The sequence below is a fragment of the Motacilla alba genome, chromosome 6 (assembly GCF_015832195.1).
Source record: "Motacilla alba alba isolate MOTALB_02 chromosome 6, Motacilla_alba_V1.0_pri, whole genome shotgun sequence".
NCBI lineage: Eukaryota > Metazoa > Chordata > Aves > Passeriformes > Motacillidae > Motacilla > Motacilla alba.
Window position 1 is genome coordinate 3905043 of NC_052021.1, and position 18316 is coordinate 3923358.

The 18316-nt window shown below is 49.4% G+C and overlaps 1 protein-coding gene across 1 annotated transcript in view; it reads left to right on the forward strand.

Moving 5' to 3' along the window:
- The window catches only part of RNLS (renalase, FAD dependent amine oxidase), a 72423-nt gene extending 58427 nt beyond the window's left edge, over nt 1-13996 (forward strand). The window contains 1 exon segment of the mRNA XM_038140979.1: nt 13089-13996. Within this exon segment, the coding sequence (XP_037996907.1) occupies nt 13089-13134 (46 nt within the window). The 3' untranslated portion in view covers nt 13135-13996.
- Nucleotides 13997-18316: the final 4320 nt, after the last annotated feature.

Consider the following 18316-nt stretch of genomic DNA (forward strand, 5'->3'; position numbering starts at 1 on the left):
CCCTGCTTTTTTCCAGGCTGGATTCGGGGGAAATGGTGTGTTAGAGAAAACGGGGTGGGCAGCCAGAGCTGGAATATAGGTCAGCCTCTGTCCCGGCAGCTGGCTCCCGAGGCAGAGCGCAGGGAAAAGGGATGAGCTGGCGGCAGAGCGCAGGGAAAGGGGATGAGCTGGCGGCAGAGGAGGGGATCGGCCGCTCTCCTCTGCTGCCGGATTATGTTCTTTTCTGACCCAGAGATGGGGTAACTGACAGGCCTTTATTCTTTTATTCTTTATTCTATTAAACTTTCATTCTATTCCTAGTCTTACGAGAAGAGTGAGATAATACAGATCTTATAATTCGCACTATTCCAATCAGAAACTATTTCTTAATTACAATACACTAGAAGTGTTTCTTATACTTATAAGTCTTATATATACTTATATAAGTATATATATATATACTTATTCTTATACACTGTAAGTGTTTCTTAGCCTATCAGCTTTAGCTACACTATGCTGTAAATACCTTAAAACAAATCATCTAAAATTACCCCTGTAAATCTTACCACAATGCATCTTTCATAATTCTATTTCTCCAAAGTATCTAGTCTTATATTTATAAAACTACCTTTAAAAACTTGTTTCTAGTTCTATTCCTCTCTTAACAATATCTGTCTTATTCTATAGCATTTCCAGGTCAGCATTTCTTTTCTCAAAGTTTACAAATACACATTATTTGAGCCTTCTGTTAAGTTTTCAAAATCTTCTATAAATCCACTTCCCACACTTTGCCACCTTCTCCAGCGCAGAAAATCCCGAACTCAGCACCTCGAATTTAGCCAGGCACGGCCGCCCGTTCCCGTTTGCAGCAAACCATTTACACATTCCCCGGCACGGGAGGGATGGAGCCCCGGGAACACGCCGGGACAAAGGGATTCTTGTTCTCGGGCTGCTCACAGATGTGATGCTGCAATAGCCACGGGCTGTGCGCGGGTGTTGCTCTGTACAGGGAGAGCTGGAGCGAGTCTGGTCCAAATCGGATCATCAGCACCCCTCATGCCGCTCCTCTGGGGTTTGCTGCCTCCCTCAGCTCACCTGGGTAGTGCAAATCCCACTTTCCTTTGATTTAAAAGGCAGTCCTGGGGGCCAGTTTGGGAATGCAAGCCCAGCAGGACGGGAGCAAGTGTAAATAGTCCCTGTTGCACATCACATCTCCAGCCGGCCCCTGGCCCTCGCCAAAGGATTTTTGAGCAGATCTGTGTTGGGCAGAAACCCGGGGTTTCTGCCTCAAATGTGGCTGGAGATTGTTCCTGGCTGTTTCTCCAGAGCTCATCTCAAGTCCACCCCCTGCATCGTGTGCTGGAAGTGGGAAGTGAAGCAGCAAATGAAAGGGACCCTTCTGCACATGGTCCTTGACTGACCCTTTATCAACCTCCTGCTCTGGGTGGATTTCCTTTAGGTGTCCTGGGCTTTTCCCTTAGACCTTAACTCACAGGTAGGATTGATGCTGAGTGAGCAGCTCAGCTCCAGAGAGAGGAATTTGGTCGGGCAGGGAGAATTTCAGGAACAGTTCATGCCCCAGCCACACGGTCAAGAGATCCTTGGCCAAGGAGGGGACATGAATTGGAGGAGTGTGTTTTTCTTTGCTCAAATCTGCCAAAAAATAGGTGATTTTTTTTTGGTGGGACTTGTCTTCTTCTGTCCTTCTTGTCTGCAAGTATTATTTTTTAATTTGGTCAGTAAGAGAATGATTTTTATTTTTTTTTTGGTAGGGATAATTTTAAAAAGATTGCTTCTGATTTTCCCTGGAGGTCATAAATGGAGATGAAAATCCTGAGCCATATTTGCTGCTGCAGTGTACACACAGAGGACTTCATGTGGGGGTGCTCAGCCTGGCCTGGGTCCAGGTAGTCATTCTGAGAGGAATAAGATATCCAACTCCTAAACTAGTGAGAAAAACAGAGCTGGGACACTGTGAGGCAGATTTTCTGCCTGCATCTGTAAGCACAGGGTGCTAAAGAAATCCCTGCTTCCAGGGAGCGGCCAGAGGGTTAATTTTGGCTCCCTCTGCCTCACTTTATTCTTTGAATAATGAAATTAGTTGTTCCAGAGTCTTTTGAAGGGCTGAGCTGAGCCTGCTTGCAGAACAATACACGCTGTGCTCTCGATGTGAGTGCCCTTATGGTGAACTTTGAGCTACACATCTGCTATAAAGAAGTAACTCTTATTCCCAGTTGGCCACGGCTAGGAAAGGATTCCAGCTCCATCCACGCCTCGGCACAGTTCTGTTTGCTCCATGCAAGCCTGGCCTGGGAGCACAGGGCTAGGAACCATTTGGAAACCTCGTTAGGACGCCCCGGCACGTTCAGCTCTTTCCCTGGGCAGGGAGAGCTGGAGATGAGCCCTGCAGGAGCTGAGCACGCGACTGAGCTCCAGCCCATTGCCAGCAAAGCCCCCTAAATCCAGCATCAACTTCCCAGCTGGGCTGGAAGCTGCTCCAGCAATTCCCTCCAGGTGCTTTCGGTTGGTGTTGAGAGAATCTCAGAATGCCCGAGGCTGAAATGCCCTGCCAGCCCATGGAGTCCCAGCTGTGCCCAGTGCCCACCTCGTCCCCAGCCCAGAGCACTGAGGGCCACCTCCAGCCCTTCCTGGGACACCTCCAAAGCTCCCTGGGCAGCCCCTGCCAAGGCCTGAGCACCCTTTCCATGCAGAAATTCCTGCTGCTGGCCAAGCTGAGCCTGCCCTGGCCCAGCTTGAGGCCCTTTCCCCTTGTGCTGTCCCTGTTCCCTGGCAGCACAGCCCGACCCCCCCTGGCTGTCCCCTCCTGGCAGGGAGTTGTGCAGAGCCACAAGGTCCCCCCTGAGCCTCCTTTTCTCCAGGCTGAGCCCCTTCCCCAGCTCCCTCAGCTGCTTCAGCTTTACAGCAAAGCTGGTCCTGCAGGCTTCACTTTTCCTGCTCCCTTTGTTATCCCTGCTGCTGGGGCTGAGGGATGCCCAGGAGGGGCAGTGAGGGTGGGCAGGCCCTGGCACAGGGTGCCCTGAGAAGCTGTGGCTGCCCCTGGATCCCTGGAAATTTCCAAGGACAGGGTTTGGAGCAGCCTGGGACAGTGGAAGGTGTCCCTGCCCATGGCAGGGGCTGGAGTGAGACAGGCCCCTTATCTTTGTAAGCCAGAAAAAGCAGGACAAATGTGTAGGAAGGAGACTGAAATGGTGAGAGCGCAGAGTTAGGGCATCTCCCTGGAGACCCTGGTTCTCAAATGGACATGCCATTTGTTAGTTATTGCAGGCAGCACTGATGGTATCAGTGAAAACCACCAGTGGCAAAATAAGTGGCAAGCTGTGGGTGTCACAGTGTCACCTTTAGCATCACCAGGTGTCTGTGTGGGATGATTCATGCAGTCACAGTGACTTGGTCACACAAGGTGTTAGATCAGATGGTTTCTCACACCATCTCATGGAGTTCAGCATGAGAAAAGACAAGCTCTGTTGCCTTTTCCTCCTTTGCTTTTAGGGTTGTTGTTGGCTGTGGGTCAGGGTTGTCTCATTTGAAATGATTTTCCCCTTACAAGCCTCACTTTTGTCTCTCATCCTCTCAGCTCCTCTTCTTCATGCTGGTGGGACCTCCATCCCACATCAACATCCCTCTACACCTGCAGTGGGAGGAGCTGTGCCCAAAAGTGAGGTCTTCTCTCCAAAACCAGCCCTTGACCACAGGCTTTTTACCCAAGCCCCTAAATTTGAACTTGTGGAGTGAAAGTCATGGTGAAGAGCACAGAAACACAGATTTGGGGCAGTTCAGTCCTCTAGAATCAGGGACTGTTTTATTTCCCTCACATGTTGCAAGAGGAGCAGCTTGGGTTCATCCCAGGATGCTGAGGAATGGTAAAACCAGGATTTCATGCAGTGCTTGATTCATTCCTGTGTCTTTTTCCTAACGGGACCGACTGCAGCCTGAAGCAGCAGGACTTGACAGGCCTTTTGTCCCTGCCTCGAGGAGCCCATGGAACTCAGTAATTCCCTCTTCACCACACGGCGAAAGAACTGCTCCATAATCTTCTTTTCCAAGGCAATATAGGCCAAGCATCTTGATCCTTTCCTTTTCAGCCTGGATCATGGTGGAGACGCTGGACATGGCTGCAGGATCCTGTAATCCCCTGGGATGTCCAGGAGCATGCACCCTGTGCTCTGCAAGAATCAGACCCATGCCCGTGGCATTCACATTTTCTGGAAAAATCCCTTCCCCCAGGACTTTTCTCCTGGGAAGCTGAGAAGCCTCAGAGAAAAAGGAAAACAAGTTCTTATCTCATTTGCTTCTCCTGTGTTGTGCTCAAACATGGAATGTGTTTGGAGATTTATCCACAGGTGATTGTTGCATTGGATTCTGGTGTGGGTTGTTTCCACTCATTGGCCAATTGGGACTCGGGAGAGAGAGTCATGAGTTTTCATTATCTTTTTAGCCTTCTGTAAATATCCTTTCTGTATTCTTTAGTATAGTTTAGTATAGTATTCTTTAATATAATACTGTATCATAAAATAATAAATTAGCCTTCTGAGAACATGGAGTCAGATTCATTGCTCCTTCCTGCAACGGGGTACCCCGCAAATACAATACATGCCCAAATCAGAATCCTGCTGCAGCACCTGCCCAGAGACCTGGCTCTGAAGGGCAAGTTCTGAAGGGGCTCCAGGAGCTGAGCTGCTCCAGTTTGAGCAAAGCAACCAAGTGGGGTCTTTTTCCCTGGTGGAAAAACCACTGGAGATGGCTGCCGTGGAAAAGCGGAGTTATTGCCAAACACGGAAATGTTTCCTGATCTGTTTACTAACATTTGGTGCTCCTTTCTGGATGGTGTTCAAACCCAAATCCAACCACCCGCGTCAGCAACTTCCTGCCCTCCTCCCCACCCTCGGCTCCTGCACCCGGGGGAGCAGCAGGGATGGGAAGAGCTGGTGAGAGGCGAGGAGGGAATTGGGCTGTTGTTTTCATCTGGCAGGAGCTGTCCCAGGGATGCTGGCGCCAGGAGGGGCTCAGGGACAGCCCAGAGGCGTTCGTTGCATGCCACGGTCCCCGGCCGGGTCGTGGCAGGAGGGCACGGACAGGCCCTGCCTGCCCAGCCCCTCGGGCAACCCAAGGCCGTGCCAGGCCGGTTCCTAATGGCAAATAAATAGGATCTCACAATTGTGTCTTTATGATGGGGATGTTTACAGCTGTCCCAGGCTGTGGGGGAGGGATGGCAGGCACGGCCGGTTCGCGGCTCCCGAAAGGTCAGCGTGGCTTGTGGGGCTGCCGTAACCCTCCGACTACAGCAGGCCCAGCACAGCCTGGACAGCATTCCACGTGCCTCTTGCTCTTTGCCCAGGGCAGGAGCAATGCTAAATCCAGGGCTTTTTACCTTTTACTTTCTCTGCAGGTTCGCCTGTGTTTGAGGTTTCAACGTTTTCCGATCTGGCTATAAAGCAGTGGGATCTGGGGTTTTACTTCCCTGCTCTGCTTGAATCATAAAATTACAGGTGAAGAGAATGGTTTGGGTTGGAAGGGAACTTAAAGACCATCCAGTTCCTCCCCCTGCCATGGGCAGGGACACCTTCCACCATCCCAGGCTGCTCCAAGCCCCAATGTCCAGCCTGGCCTTGGGCACTGCCAGGGATCCAGGGGCAGCCACAGCTGCTCTGGGCACCCTGTGCCAGGGCCTGCCCACCCTGCCAGGGGACAATTCCTAATTCCCAAAATCCCATCTAACCCTGCCTTTGGAAATGGGAAGCCATTCCCTTGTCCTGTCACTCCAGTTACTGATGCAGGGTCCCTCTCCAGCCTCCCTGTGTCCCTTCAGACCCTGGAAGGAGCTGTGAGGTCTCCCCACACCCTTCTCACAGCCCCAGCTCTCCCAGCCTGGCTCCACAGGGGAGGTGATCCAGTTCCCTCAGCAGCTTGGTGCCTTCTCTGGACCTGCTCCAAACAGTTCCACATCCTCCTTTTCTTGGAGCACCAAAACTGTGCACAGGAACTTCCCTGCCCATTCACGCTCCTCAAGGGAGCTGCTGGCTCTGAAAACCCACCCTGAGTGCTGCTTAGGAGGACAGACACCCTTCTCAAGTCCACTTCAGCTCGAGTCTACTCCACAGGGCAGATCCATCCTAATCCAACCTGTCCCTGCCTGCAAGATGAGCAAAGAGCAGCATTTTGCCAGGGACACTCGTTGCTCCACAGGTATCAATTCTTCCAGGGCAGCTCCCAGTTTCAGTGGCTTCAGGTCTCTGTTTAATAACTTAAAGCTCACTGTGTTCATCTCATGGTCTTATTTATTTGTGGCAGAAATCAGCATTGAGTCCCCACAGAAATTGTTTACTTTGCTGTTGTCAATAGAAACTAAAGGTCAAACAATCAGAGCCGAGCCCGTGGTTCTAACTCAGTATCTGTTTATGTTTTTGCTGATGAGTATTAATAAAAATATTTGTTTGGCCAAGGAGGCTTCACGGCTGAAACAAAGGTGGCCATGTAGTTGAGAAGTGGGGGAAAATAACCCAAGCCTCCACTCAGCAGAAAGCACAGGCTGAGGGAGAATTCACAATTGCAGTCACCTCCTAAATCCATCTACACTGATCAAGGTGGGTAATTTCCCCTACAGATGCATCCCAGCCAGGCTGAGGCACCACAGTCCTCACAACAGTATCTCCTGATCCCTCCAGCTACTTGGGCAGCTCTTTACACCTTTAAAAACACATCTGTGCAGGGTCCATTGTAGCTTTTTAATGAGAGAAGGGCGAAGGATACACTTGGGGACTTTGAAAATAGCCCTATCTGGCACAACGAACAATTTTCTCTGGCTTCCCAACTTTCCATTTACAAGAGTTTTGGATATATGGCTTAAGCAAGGCTTGGGGGTTTTTCTTTTTTGTTCTTGTGTGTCAGATTCTAGTTTCCTTGGGGAAGAAATTGAGGGAGGGGAGGTAAAAGCATCTCTGGAGTCAAGAGAGTGTTGTACTTTCTAGATGCTTGAGCCCTCTCACTCCACCTTGTTCCATCTCTGCCAGACCATGCCTAGGCCCTCAAGCAGTCTGCACCAAAGCCTCTTCCTTCCTTGTGTGAGTTGGATTAGAAAAGACAGGCTCTGGGATTTTGGAGGTGAATTTGTGATGCCTGGCTAATGGTTAAGAGCTCTGTGTCATCAATAACTGAAGCCCACTTGTCCCTTCCCAGTGAAGAACTGAGATTGTTTTGCTGAGGCTCAATCAATACCAGCCACCCAGTCTGAAACAAGGACTCACTGGAATGAAACCTGCCTCAAACTGGGAAAGAAAAAAAAAAAAAAAAAAAGAGCGTGGAGATCTCGTTTTGAAGTCATCTGCTCAGAACCTCCTTGGGTTCAAAGGGTGCAAAACTTCAGTAGCATCACACGATCCGCTCTGTTAGCACGGGGCTGTGAGTAATTCCGAAACCCTCACCTCTGAGGTGGAGCCAAGTGACACAAAGCGAATCACCCACAAGACCAGGACCCTTTTCTGCTGGCAAAAGAAGCTGAGAACACGATGCAAGGGGCACAGGTTTCTCTGCTTATTCAGCATTTTGGTCGACTTGGCTTTTATCCTGCCAATATTGCTCTGTGGTTGGATCCTGAGGCAGCCTGTGAGTAGTTCTTTTACTCAGAAACCTGGTGGCACAGGTGTTCTGAAACACAATGGTTTGGGGGAGTTGAATCTTTCCATCTCTCAGTCTCTGAACTCTGGGCTTCATCATCAGGTGCTCAGCTTGATTGAGGATGTAAAGCAGAAATCACTTGCTCATCACATCCGTCTTCACAAGGGAAGGTCTCTTTGATTTCCTGTGTCAGGAGAGCATGACAATGTCTGTATTGTTGCAAATGCCCTGAGGCCAGTACCCCGCCTTGAGCTCTGCCCAAAAACCTGGGGAGAGGTGTAGGAACAAGGAAAACATGCAGGGAGATTTCACCTGGGGGCTCTTGCAGCTTCTGGTTCTTTGCTGCTCAGGGATTTTATGAAGTGGGTCGTTTTGGAAGCCACCAGCACCCTGCTCATTCCTTAACTCATTCATCACCCTTTTAAACTCACAAAAACTCCTTACATCCCTAAAAGCAGTGGACTCTGCAGGGGAAATGTGTGTCCTGAGAGCAGCACCCTTCTCCTGCCCAACCTGAACCTGTCTCCAGCTGAAGCTGGTGCCATCTGCTACACTCTAATTTCTTACAGCAGGACCTGTCATAGGCAACCAGGCGTAAATAGCTCCTCCTACAGAAGCCATTCCAGCTCTTCCATCCTACCCCAAGCTTTCCCAGCTCTGTTACCTCCCTTCTGAGCTGGGGAGACTAAAACTGCTCCCAGGGCGTGGTGGATTTGTGCAGCAGCATCGTGGTGCTCTCCCTTCCTTTCCTGGTAATTCCTCACAGCATTTTGGCTTTTTTTGGATGGTCCTGAGCAATGGACTAGTTCTTTCCAGAGACCATCTGTCTTGGTTTGAAAAGACAGCTGTCTGCTAAGGAAGGCAGGAGCCTCTCCTGAAATGGAAAATGTAAACCCCCTCCCTCTGAATTATTATTATTATTTTGAAATTAAGAGGCTCTCGGGCAAAGATACGGGATTAGGAATAACAGTTCTTTATTAGGAAAATTAAAAATACAAACGCAACAGTACAAAAAGATAAACAGAGCCAGAACAGGAGCTGACCCCTGTGGGTCAGGGTGGTGGCAGCCATTCCGTGGTGGCTGCAGCCCTCCTGCAGTGCCAGCTGTGCTTCTGCTGGAGTAGGGATCCTGGACAAGGCTGGAGTTTTCCTCTGAAGCTCCAGGGCTGCTGGAGATGGGCCTGGTCTCCCTCTGGGAATGTGTGAGAAGAAAGCTGCTCCTCTGGGAATGCAGTGAGAAGAAAGCTGCTCCTCTGGGAATGCAGTGGCAAAGGCTGCAGTGCTGTTCCCAGGCTCAGATTGTATCCAGGTAGGAATGCTTGGCTCCTCCCCTGGGCAGAGCATCTCCCATGGGATGATGGAATTTTATCAGCCATGCAGGGACACTCAGTGATCATGGACAGAAGGTAATTAATAATTAATGGCCCATGAACAGAAGAGGGAGGGAGGATTGGCTGTGGGAGAGATAAAGAAAACTGCCCAGTTAACAGAAGATAACTGCCCCACCTCTGACAGACAGCGATAGAATGCACACACCCCCAGCCACATCTTTCAAGCTCAGACACCATCCACCAGAATGTGGGGATGTCATTCTGGGGTGCTGATAGCAGTCAGAGCCAGTCACCTCACTGGTGGCATTTGGGCTATTTTCCCTTTGTGAATCACTTTGCACCCAGTTAAGGAATGGATTCTTTCAAGTGTCCCTCAGCTTTACCATCCTGCACTTCCCTTTTTTCCCAGGTAGCCAAGGAACGGGCTGAAAATGTAATATGGGAGTTCCTCTGCTGCAACTTGTGCTGGTGAATCTGAGGCTCTGGCTGTGCCCTTCTGAGCAGAGTCCATACCCCAAATCCCTCTAGAATTACCTCCATGCCCACTGACCTCCATCCACACTGGCACCAGGGGCTCCCGGTGTCCCCAGGGCATGGCAGGGACATGCCTGGAAATGGGGATGGAAATGGGGATGGTGGCACCTACAGCTGTGTTTTGAGCATTGCTTAAGTCCTGAGGAATGAGCCTGGAGCTCCAAAAATCTGCATTGACAAGGAAATCACATGGCTGTGCCTCACACAGGGGCAGTGAGCCAGGGGTTTGCCCTGGTTAATGAGCTAAAATGCAAATAAAGTAAATATCCTCATTTGTGCAGGATTCCTTCTATTTTGCATCAGGGACAGTTTGGTCTCCATCCCTCAGAGGGCTATAAGCCTGTTAAGACTAAAATAACAGAGGCAACGTCAATCCAAGGAGATGAGGATTTTCTATTTTATTTTATGGCCAGTGGTGTGTCCTCGTATCTAATATTGGATAGTGAGACACTCGTGGTTTAACCACCCTATTCCTGTGCTCTTCTAGGAGCATTCCTGGGAAGATGCTGGAGTTCAGCAGCTGGAAATTGGAAATCCCAGCACCTTTTCCTGTATTAGCCACTGCTCTGTGCTCAAGGAGAGGTGTTTTTGTAGGGACACTTTGGAAAACCCCAGAAAAAGCAAATTCTTTTCTCACACACAATTACACAGCTTATTTCCTTTCATAAAATATCTGCTAAACACCTGCTCAGCTTGAGCTCTGCTCAACATTTTTGACGTCTCAGGAGGTCCTGACATCTCCAGTGGCATCCTCAGAGATTCTTCTGCCCCCTTTGGCAGGCCCCATGATGCCAGCCCTCTTCCCTTTGGTGGGATTCCCACCCATTCCCACTCTTCCCCAGCCATAAAGTCCTTTCTTCAGTCCCACCTGCCCTGCCTGGGGGCTGGCACAGCTGAGGAAAGATTGGCCTGGCTGCCCCTACTTCAAAGGGTTGTTCCAGGGATTTCTTAATTAACCTCACACCCCACTTAAGCAAGGTGGAAGCACTGAGGCTGTTCCCCATGGAGGCACAGCTGGTTTGGGCAGGACATTATTTCTTTTTTGTGCGTGGACTTAAGGGCTGTGTTAACATTTTGGCACGTGGCAAGAAGTGCAGGGGAGGTTTCTTCCTTCTGCCTCCTTCTAAAACATCGAGGAGCTTTTCTCTGGATCTGCTGGCTTGCGTGGGGAGTATCCATAGGTTGAAAAGGGGAAGTTGGAGACCTCAGGCCAGCTCACTTCATGGATGTGAATTTGGCACTGGGAATTAAGCTCTTGGTGGAGAGACCAGCCCCAGGAAGGAGGGAGGGATGCAAATGGAAATTACCAGCTTTCTTGTGCCATCCTCTGCTGGGGCTGGTTTGCACCTGGGTCTCCATGGGCACAAGTTGAAGTGTGATCACTGCAATGCACCTTTACTGAGCAGCAGGAAGGCAGCTGATAGCCCACATCTGGGTGCTCCTGTGTTTGTGCCTTGGAGAAAGTTTCTGGAGGATTTGCAAAGGGGAAATAATCATGGAATCCCAGAACGGTTTGGGTTGGAAGGGAACTTAGAGATCATCCAGTGCCACCCCTGCCATGGTCCAAGCCCCATCCAGCCTGGCCTTGGGCACTGCCAGGGATCCAGGGGCAGCCACAGCTTCTCTGGACATCTTTGCCAGGGCCTGCCCACTCTCACAGGGAACAATTCCTTCCTAATATCCCATCCATCCCTGCCCTCTGGCAATGGGAAACCATTCCCTGTGTTCTGACACTCCAGGCCTTTGTAGAGTCTCTCTCCATCTTTCCCATCAGCTTCTTCTGGCCACAATTTGGTCCCCCCAAAGCTTCTCCTCTCCAGGTGAACAATCCCAGCTGTGCCAGCCTTTCCTCCCAGCAGAGCTGCTCCATGCCTCTGCTCATGCTGGTGCCTCCCCTGGGCTCTGTGCAGCAGCTCCAGGTCCCTCCTGTGCTGGGGCAGCTCTGCAGGTGGGCTCTCACCTGAGCACAGGGGCAGAATCCCCCCCTCCCTTGCTGCCCAGGGCACGGGTGGGGGGGTTCTGGCTCCCAGCTCTCACCCCCAGCACCCCCAGGGTCTTCTCCAGGGCTGCTCCAGCTGCTCATCCCCAGCCTGGAATGATCCTGGGAGTTGCCCTGAGCCAGGGGCAGCACCAGCACTTGAGACCTCATGAAACATCCCCTGTTTTAACACCAAGGTTTCCCCTGTCAGGTCAGTGTTACTCCCACTGCAGCCCAAAGGAAAGGACTCGCTCAGAAATCAGTAATTTTACTTCCATCGTGCCATTATTCTGACATTCCACCAGCCGAGGGTTCCTCAGCAGGCCTGGGGGTGCTCTGCAGGCTGCGGTTGGTGCTGAGAGGAGCAGAACCTCCCCTCCTCCTCTCTGTGAAAACCCCCTCATGAGACTGATAATGGAAATGGAGGTCATGACGCAGGTGTGTCTGAGAAACCCTCTCAAGTGATGGGGTGGGGAAGAGCAACAGTCAGGGCTCGCTAGATCAGCAAGCTGTGACCTTGCCTGCAAGGCGAGCAGGCCACAGAGAGCAGCCAGGTCTGTGGTACAACTTTGAGCAGAAAGCTGCTCCACTTTTAGGCGAGAAAAACGACTCTGCAAAACTCAACCAACGAGCAATGGAAACTAAACTTCAGCTTTTTGAGTTCCCACACTTCATAAAATATATCTGGGGTGTAAGAGTTTGCGAGAATGAAGAAGTGCCTCCCATCAGCCCCTGCTTGTCATGGAGGATCTTCGATATCAGCTATTGAAACACACCCTCAAGGGCAGGTGCAGCTTGCCCAGGAGCCTGGGGGGTTGCAGGAGGTCTGCACCCAGCTGCCCCTCTGCCCCTGCAGAAGCTGATACCATTTTGCAGCCTGGCACCATCAGCCAAGGGAGGTTTTTTTATAATTTATAGATGGATCTTAGAGATTGGACCACCAGTTTGCTCTGCAGTCTGCTCCTGTTTCCTTCACCTGGGTTTTCTTCAGCTGATGCTGAAGAGGACTCTGACTGTAAATCAATGGATTTATGGCCACGGAGCCTTCCTGACTGGATTTTTTTAATCTTCCCTGTATCCTCTTTGTCCTGTGCTCTGAGGCATTCACAGGATCAGGACAGGCAGGTGGGACAGTGTCTACGCTCATTCTCTATTAGGTCATTTTTAATTAAAAGCAATTCGTTTGGGGTGTTTCCAGAGTAGAAACCAGACCTACCTTGACTTATAAGGGGATAACACTCAACAATTCACCAACCCAGATAAGCAGTGTGACAAATAAAATATCATGATAAATAAAAAAGCCATGGTAAATAAAAAACCCCATGATAAATAAAATATAATTAAATTTTTAAAATAATGAAATAAAAATATAATGATAAATGAAATGCAAAGATAAATAAAATATTATAAAAATTAATTAATGGATATTTTGAGAGATGGCAAAGGTTGGCAACCCTCAGATCACAGGATCAAGACAACCTCGGTTTGTGCCATAAATCTCCATCCCTGGCTGGAACTGGGCCTGATTTTGGAAAACAAGTGTCCTTCCCCAGGGCTTGGTCTGGGTTTATTCTTCTATCAAACACTTCTAATTAAAAAGAACACCAAAACTGAGCCTTTTTTCTCTCTTACAGGATCCGTGAATGCCTCGTACAGGCAATAAATGGAGATTCTTCCTGACCACAAACACCACCTGTAACTTTTGCTTGTTGTAGCTGTGACCAGATGCTGGCACTCTGTGTGCCCCTGGAAATCAGGCACTCTCCTCTTCCCAGCCTCTCCAAGACCCTCAGCACTCTGACTCACCGTGAAGCGGAGGAGGGGAAAAAAGGAATGGGAAGAACTCAAGGCAACTGCTCGTAGTGTTTTATTTCTCCTGGATGCAGTGAAAGGGAAAGAGAACTTTGGGACTGAAGACAATAGATATCTAACAGTGATGCTGAGGTGTTATTTCTCCTTGGATTTTTCTGTTCCTCCTTTTCAGCAAGCAGGAGTCTGTGGTTTTGGTTCAAGCCACTGTTGGGAGGAGCTCTGAAAGCCAAACAACTGAAGGTAGAAATAAAAGGCGGAGGTGAAGGTTTCTTTGGAAACCAAAGCAATCTCTCTAGATTTCAGCTCTCAAAAATTTGCCAGAGCTCAAAGCACAAGAGGTAGGTTTTTTTTTTCTGCAAGGCTGTGTCCACAAATATCCCAAACACACACCTGAAAGTAAAGATCAGTGAAAGATCATCTCGTTCTAAACCCCTGCTGTGAACAGGAACCCCTTCCAATAAACCATCCAACCTGGCCTTGAGCACTGCCAGGGATCCAGGGGCAGCCACAGCTGCTCTGGGCACCCTGTGCCAGGGCCTCAGCACCCCCACAGGGAAGGATTTTTTTTCAAATTTCAACTCTAAACCTCCCCTCTTCCAGTGTGAAGCTGCACCTCCTTGTCCTATTACTACACATTCTTGTGAATAGTTGTGTGGTCTCTACTCCTGACAGCCCAAACCATGAGCTGCTGATCCTTCAGGTGTGACTTGGGTTGGCACAAACCCCTGGGGCAGGCCAAGAAAATTCCCAAGCATCACCACTCTGCTGCTAGGGAATTTAGGGTCAAGGAGTCCAAATCTAGAAAGCAAATGAAGGTTGGAGCTCAGATCCTTGGCTGAGTTGGAGCTGATATCACCATCATTGTGGTTTTCCATGCAGGGGGCTGCAAGGGAAGGAAGCAGTGAGAGATATGAAGTGATGCAGGCAGACCTGGAGCACCACTGATGGCTTGGGAAGGCTGACCCAGAACAGAGGCCAGACAGAGTTAAGGAATAAAGCAGGGATTTATTAAAAGGCCTCCATGGATCCACCTTGGGCAGCACAAGAGCCCAGCCAGGGCTGCACCCAAGATGAACCAAAATGGTCACAAAATGCACAACCGGTCACGGAGTCTCTCACTTTGATCAGTTCTGCTCCATTTGCATCTTGGAGTTCATTGTCCAGTTCCAGCTCCAGCCCATGCAGTCCCATCCTGCTTGTTTTTCTCTCTTCAGTCCACATTGTTTGTGCTCTTGGGCCTGAGATTTGGATCATTTGTCCTTGGTCCCCAGCTGGAGAAGGAATTGTTTTGTCTCCCTGCTCTGTGCAGAGAGCTCACCATCCCTTAATGTGAAGCTCAGACCCGCACACTAAAGCAGCACAGAATCTGAGAAATAGAAAAGCTGAAACCTGAGGCATCACCACCTGGGTTTGTAATGAGGCTGGGGGTCCTGCTGCCCAGCTCTGTGCCAGCAGGCAAAACCACGCTCCCCCATCCCATGGACCTGAATCATCCTTCCCTGAGCATTCCAAGGGGAGATGCTGTGGTGCCAGCCCTTGGATCTGGGGAATCCAGGTGGCACAGCCAGATCCAGGGGAGTGGTGCCAGCTGCAGGCTGTGCACAGGGCTGTCAGCACCACCTCCAGACATGGAGTGCTCCAGGAAAGCTCCTGAGCATCAGCCAAGCAGGATGGCTTCCAAGCTCCTCATCCATAACCCTCCAACTGGGAAAGGTAGCTCACCCTCCCTGAGCCAAAAATGGAAAGGATTAGCACATTTCTCATCCCCCAGAGGGAACAGGAGACTGTTTTACCTCTGGAAAATGGGTTGTAGTCACTGACTGCTTCCTAGGGGATCATATTGCCCAGAAGTCCTTGTAAGTGGTTTTTTAGAGGGATCCCCATCCGAGCACTCCATGAATAGCTCCCCAAATGCAGAGAGCCAGCACGGCAATCCTACCCCCAGCACTTTCAGGAGGTGACATTTTGCCAGGAAACACAGTGCTGGGGAAGCTGATAACTTGCCCTGGGCTCTCCACATCTCCCAAAAGAGGAGCTGCTCACAGCCAAGGCCCTGGAGAAGCAGCTGGCACAGGGCACCGCAGCAGCAGCCCCTGATGCCAAGGGGATCTCCAGAGCTCATTTCCTTAGTCCTCCTTCAGCCATGCCTTTGTGCCACTCCGGGATCACAGGTGCCCAGCTGAGGGTGAGGTTGGGAGCCTGGGCAAAGTTCAGTGACAAAACGACCTTTGCAATTCCAGCAGCACACCCAGGAATGGGGCAGGCAGTGAATATTTCTCCCTTTCCATCGTTTCCTCTCTGCCCACAGCTTTTTTTGGAGATTTTAGTTTTGGTTTTTCTTTAAATATCAGCTGTTTCAAAGCCCGACACCGAAGAATTTCCCCCCCAGTTTAAAAGCTACCCCTGAGTGCAGAAAGCTGAAATTTGGCAGGGAAACTGAGAGAAGTTCCTTGGAACAGCTTCCTTTGAAAGATTTGGGAGTTCAGAGTTCCACATCAAGGTTTCTCAGCACGTTTTGCACCTTTTTTGTTTTCAGAGCCCCATAAACAACCTGCCCTGGGAGATTTCTCAGCACATTACCCGTGCTTCACCCTTTGGGCAGAGAAAGCCAGGTTTGCCCAATTTCCCTGGAAAGCACTGTGACCATACACCAGAACCTGCTCCAAGGAGGCTTCCAGTGACATTTTTAATCTCGTGTCCACAGCAACACCAACGTGAGTGGCTACAAGCTCCTAAATTCCCATGAATGGGAAAATCCCCAAAAAAGGAGCTCTAACCAACAGTCCTCAGAGGTCACAACAGCTCAGCCACAAAGAAGAGAAGGTCTGGGGTCTTTTCTGCCTTGGGTTGGGGCTGGTTTTATGCTGGGTTTTAGACTTGCCTGTAGATCTTGTGTAATCAAAAATAGAAGTGTAAATTCATCATCTGCTTTGTTCTGTGCAAGTAATTCTCTATTCACAGCTCACCCTCATCCTGCAGAGCGACTCACATGCTCTGGTTTGTTACGCCAGCATAGTCTAATTCCAGAGATCACAAAAATAATATTCCAAGTCTAATCCCAAAGAAAGGATTACCAGGGATCAAGTCCATTATTTCATGATAAATCCCTTTTATGTCTTTTTTTTTTTTTCCCATCAGCGATCAAAGCAAGTGGATTTCAGCTCTAAAATGCTGCTGCTGTGCAGCAGAACAGATCCTTGCTCAAGGCACAAGGCTTTACATTTACTTGCCTTTTTTTTTTCCTTCCTCCTTTTTTTTTTTTTTTTTTTTTGCACAGTATCAAAGGAGATTTATTTTTTCCCCCTTGCCAAAAATAAAGTCTGGTCTAGATTCTCAGCTGCAGCTGAGAGCACTGGGAAAGAAAGTAGCTACAGCCCATTTTTGCAGCTTCCTAATCTTGTAGGACAGTTTCTAATCTTCTCAAATTGTCAGCAGCCCATCAGAGCTGTTTCTTCCTTTGAGAGTCCAAGCTGAAGAGAGAAGCTCTGACTGTAGTGAGGGGAGATTTAGAGACCACCAAAGGGTTTTTCCCCCCTCTAAACACAAGGGCAGGCTTAGCTCACCAGTTGCAGTGTTTTTGGCATGGCTGTTGCCCCAGTTTGCTGTGTGAAGCTCCGAAGTGACACGGGAGCTTTCGGCATCCCCACTGCCCAGGGGTGGGACACTGCAGCACCCTCAGCCTCCTGTTGTCCATAAAGCACAGCCAGAGCCACCAGCCCCAGCACTGCAGACCTGCTGGCCTGGCTGCTGTGGGCAGAGGCAGCCACCTGCTCCCCCTGCATCACATCCCGTGGAGGACAAAAGCAATGCCAGCCTGTGGCAGCCTGCACCACGTGCCATGTGTGAATGGCACAAACTGGGCAAAGCAGGTCCTGCCTCCTTGTTGGAACCCTGGCTGCTGAGGATTTCAGACTTTCTGTGCTGACAGGCACTGACCCCCCAGAGAACACTGCGTTTGACCTGAGGCCGTGGAGAAAGCTTCCAAGATTGAATAATAGAATTCAATTCTATCTGAGTGAATGATAGAATTCAATTCTTGCCATAATCTGGGATTGTGGGTGTGGAGTTTGAATAGAAGTGTGCAATGTCTCATGGTGGGAAACTCAGAGTTTAAGATTTTAGAATATAGTAATATATATAAACTAGATGGAGGTTTTGGGGTGGAGGCTGGTCCTTCTTCTTTACCTTCTTCTTTACCTTCTTCTTTACCTTCTTCTCCATGGGTTTGGGTGGCTTTGTGTAATTGGATAATAAAATCCACATTGTGGGCCAGGGGTGGTTGGTTATTGGGTTAAAAGTAAAAATAATTCAGTTGTCATTTCTTAATTAGTTTTTCTTTGAAAGGCCTTGTAGAGAGGGAGATAGGGCTCCATTTTCAGTTTGTTAGAGTGAAGTGCTGTAGAACTCAGGGTTTGTGAGACTGTAATGTAGATAAGAACTAATAAACATCTGAGTCCAAACAAGAAACACCATCCACACATTTAATCCTGACCTTGGCAGAAAAAAGAAGCAAAGAATCTGCACCTCCTCATGGCTCCTCCACTGACTGGGCCGTATTTTCAGTCCTAATCTCAGACTATTGGGGTTTGCTCTGCTAAAACCAACAGGATGATACAGGTCAGATCAGTGATGGTGAAAAATTCAATTATGGTTGTGCCATATGCGGCGCTATAAAAAGGACTGAGCTGTACATATGGCTGGAGAAACAAACAGCACAAATGCCCCCACACTGGGATGCCCTTTAGTCTTTCAGCACTTTCTACACGGGCCACGATGAGAGGAGGGAAAGTGCCATCACTTGTCCTTGTAAAAAAATTGCCAGCCTTCAAATGTCCCTCTCCACCACCCTCCAAAGGACCAGGAATCACCTCCTCGTGGAGGCTGCTTGGAACACCAAGAGCCTTTGAGGAGGTGGAGTTGGCCGGCCTTGTGGCATGAAAATTTCCACCAAAAATTATAGAAACATTAAGGTTGGAAAAGAGCTTTATGATTATCCAGGTCAACTATTAACCCAGAACCAGCAGCATTACAAAAAAAAACAGATTTCCCC